General features: G+C 44.0%; 1 protein-coding gene across 1 annotated transcript; it reads right to left on the reverse strand.

Annotated features, from left to right (window-relative positions):
• Positions 1–1,627: 1,627 nt before the first annotated feature.
• On the reverse strand, positions 1,628–6,094 carry foxa3 (forkhead box A3). Its single transcript, XM_024277660.2, has 2 exons — positions 5,637–6,094; positions 1,628–4,874 (listed from the first exon to the last, which is right to left on the reverse strand). The coding sequence occupies exons 1-2, from the start codon at positions 5,709–5,711 to the stop codon at positions 3,588–3,590; spliced, it is 1,362 nt and encodes a 453-aa protein (XP_024133428.1). The 5' UTR covers positions 5,712–6,094; the 3' UTR covers positions 1,628–3,587.
• Between the last annotated feature and the right edge of the window lie 3,210 nt (positions 6,095–9,304).

Here is a 9,304-nt window from a genome sequence, read left to right on the forward strand (position 1 = left end):
TCAAAATGCTTTTTATGTTGTTATCCAGAGTTTCTACAGCTGCTGCTTCTTTGGAATGAGAAAAACATCTCGTCTGTAGCTTACAGATTACAGACCAAAGCTTTCAAAAGTGACGTTTTTATTTCATCTGGAGCGTTTTATTCACGCAGCTTCCTCCATGTTTGAACTCGATCTCCATCAGCAGACGGAGGAATCTGGACTGAATGTGGCAGAAATCCGTTTTTGTTTCAGGATCACTAAAACACATTTTTTTCTTGTCTCATATCTGTATGGAGCTAAATTGAGGAGATTATTATTTAAAACCCAAATAAAACAAATTGAAAAAAAAAATGTCCGAAATTTTTTAATTATTTTCAGTGTCAAATGTTTTCTTTTTTAGGTTTCAAAACTCAAAATTTCAATTTCAGATCTTTTTTTTTTCATTTTCAGCTCTTGTTTTTTTAGCTTTTGAATCTGAAAATTTCTGTTTCACATCTTTTGGCCCCATTGTGGAGCGTTGGGGCGGGGCTAACACGAAGGACCAATGAGGGTGGTAACGTCAGTCCCGGTGCGTTCACTGACTCTGAGAATTTGAATAATTACAAGCATAAGGACGTTTCTAATGCCTGCATGTAACAAGATGGAGTCTTGAGCGGGCTAGAACGGCGTTTTGGACGCCATAATACTCTGCTTTTTACCCCCGTCTTGGGACAATTTCAGACTGTGACAGTAGAGACTAAACAGACATTTTCTGACTGTAATTATCACAGTTCTCAGAGTCAGTGAACGCACCGGGACTGAAGTTACCACCCTCATTGATTCTGATTGGCCCTTTATGTTAACCCTGGCCAATGCGCCACAATGGGGCCAAAGGTTTTGAAACTGAAATTTTCAGATTTTAAAATGAAATAAAAGATTTTAAACTGAAAAAAGTTTTGAAATTTAAATTTTGAGTTTTGGAACCTAAAAAACAGAAAATTTGAAGCGGAAAATAATCACATTTATCTTAGAATAGCAAAAAAAATCTGACATTTTACATTTTTTATGTCCACATTTTTTTTAAATTTGTCTTATTTAGGTTATAAATAATATTGGCCCCAATTTCGCTCCATATCCCTGGAGTTTCTTGGAGGTTTGATGCTCGTTCAGGCACTCTATGAGGAAAACTACTGATTGTAATAGCAGGAAATCACACAGGAGAGCCGGATCAATCCCGGTTAGGTCTCCCTGCACATGAGCAGAAGTGTATTTATTGTCTGATTTTCTGTAGTTGATCAACGTGTTCGGCCTGCAAAGAGGAAGAAGTTCAGCTCCAGCTTCCTCCATGTTAGGCGGCTTGATGATGGTTTTTTTGTAGTTCGGGGTCAGAGACAGGTCGGTCGTTCTTGCACTGCTCTTGCTGTGCGTGCATGTGTGCACGTGATGACCTCCTGTTCCCTTTGAGGTTCTGTCCGTGTCTCGTCTACAAGTCCTACATGTCGAACAGAGACCAGAAAAGCTCTGGCTCATCCACCCAGCAAGTAACATGAAGGAAAAGCTCTTTTTTCAAAAAGATGTTCTTGAAACGTTGGTGCACAAAAGGACAAACTTCCTGCAGAGAATCTCCAATATTCCACCTTAAAAGATGACAAACACACCAAAGAATTCGTTTCTTCCCCACATTTTATGCCTTTTTAATAAGAAAAAAAGAAACAGAATCATTTCAATCACATTTCAACCAACAGAAAAATAACCAAAACACAATATATTATATCAGCACACATTCAGTGTGAAAAGCAACACACCTTAAATAAGACATTTCTCTCTGAAGCTCAGAAATCTTCCACAAAGGACGTCATGTGACCTGCGGTTGATCAGAATAATCCTTCAGCGGATGGTCGATAGCGTTGATCTCTGATCAGATCAGCCGTCGGTTTGAAGAAAAGGCACTTTTTTGAGGGTGGGGGTCATTTAAACCCTGATCCCATTGAGTCGACGCATTGACAATGTGAGGGTCCCAAGCATTGTTGTAACACACACCAAAACGCACACACAAACACACACACTATCAGCCCACCTGGCCTGTGGGAGCTCCATAGTGCAAAGTACTGTATGTAAATCCTTCCATAGTGCAGCTCTCCTCCCTTCTGATGTCTGAGTAACCGACGAGCTCCGGCTCTCCAGCCACAGCAGGAAACGCTTTGGGAACAAACCAAACGTTTTTTTAAACATTTTTACCACAGTAGCTTTTTCTCTTTCCGCCCGGCAACAAAAGATGAGAATGGCGAAAGACAACAGAGAAAAAAAAAGCAAATTAATCAGAAAAACTTTTTTCTTTGACTGTAACACAAATGATGAGCTCGACTGTCTGTCAGTAACACCTGCAAGAAAAGTAACCTGAAACACGTCCGTTTGGGGTTAAATAAAAGCTGCAGGAGGCATAAAGTGGCCCTCCGCCCACTAACAACAGCTGAAGCTCCTTCTGGTTTCAGGTTTTCATTGCACTCATCGTTAGAAAGGCTTCGACGTAACATGTGGGTCTAAATAACAGCGTCCATGAAGCACATAGTCCATAGCAACCATTGAGTTTTTTTCATGTCTCGGGCTGATAAATGTTTGTAGCAACTTTTGTGTTCCTGCGTCAAAGTTAGTTTAATTTTTTACTTAGCAACTGATTGTTTTTGGGCTTCCAGAGCCTATACGTCTGACATAACAGTAACTGGCACATTCAGCTTAGAACAGGCAGTTTGGTAACGTTTTTCTTTTGGTTTAGACACACAAACAAAAGTAGGATTGAACGCCTTTCAGTGTTTGGCACTGTTGCCACGGCAACATACATTCCTGAGGGCGGAGTCAAAGATGATTTGTCTTATATTATTCACAAGGAAGGTTTCACACCAAAACAACTAAATTATTTCCAAACCAACGCCTTGGGGTGTTTTTTTTTTTTAATTATTATTTAAGGGAGTTTTATTTTTCTCAAGCTACAAGATCAACGATTTTGTTTGTTGCCATGGCGATGTAAAACAATTATGTTTTGATGAGAACTTTTATAAGAAGATTTATTTGTGCTTATTTTGGTTAAAATCTTGATATCATGCAAAGGCTAGTTTAGTCTTTTCTCTTTCTCTGCTAAAACTATATTTTTCTCACTTTTTGAATGACGTTGCTATGGCAACATTATGTGGTGCTACAGGGTAATACACGTTTGTGAACTAAAGGCGTTTTTGTTTTCAACGTTTGAGCTCCTTTAGGTTAAAGACATTAAACGGTGAAGAAAGTCTGATAAAAACTCACATTTGGGTTGTAACCGGCGGACAGAGCGCTTCATAAGATATATTAAAATTTATTCCCTCCATAAATAAATGCAAACGTCCCCCCGCCCCCCCTCACACACACGGTTCCTGTATTTACATTCTGTACAAAGTCAGGATGGGGCCGACTCACACAGAGGAGTCCTCTTCATGGGTTCGGCCGGCCCCCAAACCAGGAGGTAAAAAAACGCGGCCGCCATCTCAGATGAGTCCTGTGAAGGCCGCTGGACGAGAGCCAGGCGGGGGGCGGGGACGGGGGGTCCATTTTAGAGCAGAAACAGACGTGTGTGTGTGTACGTGCGCATGTGAGTCCCTTTAGGAGGCGTTGAGCACGGAGCGGCTGTACAGAGTTTGGTAGTAAGCGCCTGAGTCCATGGCGGCGGGGCCCGGGCTGTCGTAGATCTGCTTGGCCCCCACCGGGGAGCCGGCGGTGTAGCTGTTGTAGGCCATCACCTGGTCCTGGTAGGACTTGAGGTCCATCTTCTGCTCGTTGGACATGAGGTTGGTGATGGAGAAGGGGTGGTTGAAGTTGTAGTGGGGGTCCAGGGACTTCAGGTCGCTCTGTAGGTCCATGTGCTGCTGCATGGGGCTGGGGAGGAGGTGGGAGCTGCTGGCTAAGGACTGCGGGTGGAGGAGCGGGTTGGAGGAGGAGGTCCCGGAGAGGGACAGGGAGGAGGAGGAGGGGGGCAGGGAGACAGGTGGGCTGTGGAGGTGCGAGGACGACAGCTGGGGGCAGTCCAGAGGCACCAGGCTGTTCCTCTGATGGGGCTGGTCGTCCGACGAGCCCGGGTGGGAGTTGTCTGAGTGGGCGGAGTCAGGCCCCTCCGACCCGCCGGCGGGGCTGTGGTTCTCCACCAGGTGGTCCCCGGAGTGGCTCCCCTTGCCGGAGCCCCCCTCCTGGTTCTTGCCCCCCTTCTTGGAGGCCTTGTCCTCGATCTTGAAGCGCTTCTGGCGCCTCAGGTAGCAGCCGTTCTCGAACATGTTGCCGGACTGCGGGTGCAGGGTCCAGTAGGAGCCTTTGCCCGGCTTGTCCGGCGAGCGGGCCACCTTCACGAAGCAGTCGTTGAAGGACAGCGAGTGGCGGATGGAGTTCTGCCAGCGCTGCTGGTTCTCGCGGTAGTACGGGAACAGGTCCATGATCCACTGGTAGATCTCGTTGAGGGTCAGCATCTTGCTGCCGCTCTGCTGGATCGCCATGGTGATGAGGGAGATGTAGGAGTAAGGCGGCTTGGCGTGGGTCAGGGAACGCCGGTAGGGCTTCGGGGGGATCTCCTTGGGGCTGGAGCGGCTCAGGGAGCCGGTGGACGGGTATCCCAGCTGGCTCATGGACTGACCCACGTTTTGGTAGTGGGACAGGGGGCCCAGCGAGCCCGGAGCGGCAGGGCCCAGCTGGGTCAGGGAGCCGGAGCTGAGCGAGGAGGCCACGGGGGACAGGGACATGTGGTTGGGCCCTGAGCCCATGGGGGCCAGAGAGGAGCTGCTGAGGCTGGAGCTGGGGTAGGGCATGTTCATGGCGGTGGGGGAGGCGGCGGCGTTCAGGTTGATGTAGCTGTTGAGGGAGCCCATGGAGCCCAGCCCGCCGGCGCCGGGGGAGGAATACATCTGGAGGAGAAAAACAAAACTTTTAGACAACCTTTTCAAAAATGACGCAACTTCTACGAGTGTGAGGAAAGCAGCTCCGCTTATCAATGCACAAAGAGGCTCTCAGTGCGCCGCGGACGTGGATTTCACACGGACGCGTTAACCTGAAAATGCGTAAAAAGCGCGTCACGGAGCCTCGGGCGGCCTCCGCTGCGGCTGCGCGGAAATTCTCACAGTTTTACCGGAATCCTAACATTTTATTTAAGGGAGAATAATATTCTGGAGCGGAAATAGAGCACGAGGCGCGAGCGCGCTCACTGATTGTAGAAGATTATCACTCTTTTCTCCGTGATAATTTCATCAGAAGCTGCTGATGGAATTAAGGCAAATTGAATTAGTGAAGGAAAACAACTCATCAACGACTTTGAGTGAATTAATTCAAGCAAAAAAAGAAGAAGAGATTTGACTTTTTGAGTACATTTATCTTAAATTTGATTCTTAAATGTCAAATGTTTATTTAACTCGTGGAAAATAATTTATTTTTCTTTTCTTTTTTTTTTGTTTTGCTTTGCTAAACCATTTTTTGTCTCAATAAAAGAAACATTTTTGTTTATGAACTCGTCGGTGAAGTTTAAATATCTTCAAAATGCTTCTAAAAATCGTCCAAAGCCGCGCGCGCTCTTTTGGACGTTTCCGTCTTTTAAATCTTGAGAAGAAACTTTATCAAAACTTTTTTTATTGCGGGAGGATTCGTGAAGATGTGACGCGCAAACGTGGCTTTACCTCGCTGGCCTCGCTGTAGAAAGTTGTATTCCATTCGGGTAAATCGTGCGCTTCCATCTTCACAGAGCTCAACATCCCCAACTCAAGTCTGTGAAGAAGAATCGTTTTTATCTCTGAGAAGATCTTTGGGAAAAATCAACCCAAAAAAGGAAAAATCCTCAGCAGAGAAAAAAAATCCAGAGAAAAAGTTGGTTCCGTTCGTTCTCAGCAGAAATGCGTCTGCGTGTTCCTGCAGGTGAGTCAATAAAAGTGTTAGTCATCCATGTTTGGAAACCTTGATCTTGTTTTGCTCTTCACTTCTTCTGCTCGTGGCCCGTTTCTTCCTGTGGCCGCGCGGGCCTCGGTCTGCCTGTGACGCACGGAGGAGCAGCGGCGCGCAAACACTGCAGATGTCCGGACGCAGCCTTCTTATAAGGTGCGGCGGGTCCCGCCTCCGCACATTTGAATACCAGGAGTTTGGATCCAGGAAGGGCCCTGCCAAAAGGCCGATGTGGCCCCCTGGCGTGCTGAGGGGCCACCCGGGCAGGAGAGCCCTCAGCCCCGCAGACTCACTCTAATCCTGGGTTCAAACAAATGTAGTCAGCGCCATTTAATATCAAAATATTAGAAATAAAAATATGTTTAACATTGTCTGAGTATGAGCATGGTTCAGATTTTATGCCAAAATAAACAATAAAAAGTTTTAAATAAATATTTGGCTTAAATACATAAGTTTGTATTTTTGTTGGAGACGGTTTTACGCGCAGGATTGTGCGCGTAAACGGAGAGGTTCGGTCTGGATCCGGGTGCGTATTGGATCCTCTTTGTCTCTTGAGCGCGCGGCCTCCTCTGCAGGAATACACATCAGGCCGGGCGCAGACGGAGGCGCGTGAATGTCAAAGCCGCTCAATGGAGGCCTAATTGATGCGCACGCGGGAGGTCAACGGGATTAGAGCGCGAGGGAGAGACGCAGAGGAAATATCAGGAGGTGGGAGAGAATAAAAAATACTGTTAAAGAAAAGAATCTCAGAGTGAAGATTCATTATTTTATTTTAAAATGAACAAAATGGAGAAAATCTAATGAAATCAGTCTGGATTGTGGTTTGATTTATTTTCTTTAATCAGAGTTTGACTTTGTCTTGTTTTAAATCTCAACCCCCTCCCCTCCATCATTCATTAACACCTCCCTGATTGTCCTCTAACGGGTTTAACGGCGGCAGTAATGAGCGCACAGTAATGGAGGAAGCGGCAGATCGGGAGTCCTTTTCATGTCGACCGTCTGAACTTTCGAAAAGTCTTCAAACTGGCGCGAAGCCACGTGCAGGCGCGCGTTCCTCAGTGTTCACGTAGAGGAGGAGGAGGCGCTCTGTGGCCACCAGCGCCCTCTAGTGGCGCTCAAACCAAACTAGAACTCACAAAGTGGATTCAAATCATCCTTTTTGGGACCGATTTTGATTAAACTAATCATAATAATCAATTGAATGAATATTAGAGGGGAAATGAAAAAAAGTAACTTTATTTGTTTTTGTTTCTCAGACCTCTTCCAGCTGTTTACTGATTTGTGTTTGTCTGACCAGCACTAAACACAAACAAATGTGTTTTTCCATCTTTACGTCTTCATTAAGATAAATAACTTCAGCAGTTTGTCTAAAGAAACTCATCTGAAATTTACACTGGAATGCAAATAAAGGAGAACTGAAGTGTTGGATTGTGGGTATTTTTTCACTTTCTTTTATTTTCCTTAAAGTTGTAATTATTTCTAATTATTTTAGTTTTTTGCATTTTATTTTATAGTAACTGTTAGTGAAACCAAAAACAAATTGTCAAATGAATTTTGAAAGCTCAGAAGAAAAAAGCTTCTTGGGTTCTGCAGGTTTAGACTCTTATTTTGAAAGGAAACCCTGTTGTAGTACCACCACAGAGATGCTGTTTGGTTGGTTCTGAGCCCCAGAGTTCTGCTGTCCTCTAAAGAAACCCACTTCCTGTTCTTGGTCTTCTTCTGGTGGAGAATGAGAGTTTGGGCCCTCCAGAGAAAATTGTATATTATTGTGAATAAAGAACCAAATAAAAGATGGAAAAATCTTCTACATGCATCAGTTTACAGATTAGAAGTTCTTTTAGTGCAGGAGTGTCAAACTCAATCACACAAGGGGCCAAAATCCAAAACACACATTAGGACGCGGGCCGAACAGGATAAACGTTTATTGAACACTCTAAAACTACATTTTTAAAACTTTAAAACCATAACTTTTTAACATAACTATGAACTAGTTACATAGCATTACCTGTGATAATGTTAGAGTGAATGCTATAAGCTGAATTTGGCTGCTAAAGATGCTAGTGCTAATAGCTGAAGATACTGAAATTGATAACTAAAAACACTAAAGCTGATACTGAAGCTGATAGCAAGCTAAAATATTAGCTAAATGCTAAATTACCCCAAGAAACAAACACAAAAATAGCATGTAGCTGAAAAAAATTGGTAAATGTCAAAATAGCCCAAAAAACTGAATAAAAAAGCCTAAATTAGCCAAAATAGCTAGCATGTAGCTGAAATATTAACTAAACTCCAAAACAGCCTAAACAAATCTTAGTAACTGCCAAAATAGTCCAAAAAGCTAGAATAATTTTAAAACTTTAAAACCGTACCTTTTTAACATATGAATATGAATAAAAAGTATAAATACGAATAATAAAAGGCAGGAATAATATTCCAGAATAAATCAACTTAAACCTTGAATAACTTTCAATTTACTCTCTTTTCAAAATTATACAAACTAGAAATGAGTCCAAGATAACATCGGGCTGCTGATAGACCCTTTCACGGTGACGTCAGACAAAATGGTGACAGGACCGTATCTGAAAACGCTTTGCTCTCCTCTCAGATTTCTCCTGCTTTGTGAGCATCAACTATTTTCAGAGTTCTAGACAACAGCTGGAAGAACCCACGATGCTGATTGTTGGAGCGAGGTCACATGACTCAGATTATTTCAAATCTTTGAGATTTAAATCACCCGTCTTTGAATACGATGATTGTGAACGATCCATGACACCGTCAGGTCTCAGTTTCTCAAAGGGGGCGGGGCATATCAATTCTGGAGGGTCCACAAACTTTTACACACATTTAATTATTTTGAAAGGGTGGATGATGGAAGTTTGAGGAAGAAATTGATGAAGAAATGTTCAAAATAAAGTTCCGAGCAGACTTTAATAGTGTTGGGAGAAACACAGGTTTGTCCATCCTGTTTATTTCTATTTTGTACATGAAGCTGCAGTAAAACAAACAGAAACAGAAGAAACGGGAAAAAGAACCGCCGACCCACAAAGCTTCAGAGGAAAGGAAAAGCCGCCTCGGCGAAGGGAACTCAAACCGGCGGCGGACTCGGCGATGCAGAGTCCTCGTCACCCCGACTTCCCCTGAGGATCCCGGACACACCTGATGGTAAACATCTTCAAAAGGCACTTAACAAGGGATTGCATCACGTTTCAGTGCATAATCAAACTTCAACCACAAAGATCTGATTTTTGTTTTTTGATCCCTGCTGAACGCGGCGAGCTTTGAATCCCAGAACAGTAGAACTTGTTGGTCTAGAAATGCGGACTTTTCTATACATTTATCTGTTTCCTAAAAACATGTACATCCAGAAGCATCAGGTTGGCCTTGAATTTACCTTTGGTTTGTGAGTGTC

Source organism: Oryzias melastigma, linkage group LG13 (assembly GCF_002922805.2).
Source record: "Oryzias melastigma strain HK-1 linkage group LG13, ASM292280v2, whole genome shotgun sequence".
In the NCBI taxonomy this organism is placed as follows: Eukaryota; Metazoa; Chordata; class Actinopteri; order Beloniformes; family Adrianichthyidae; genus Oryzias; species Oryzias melastigma.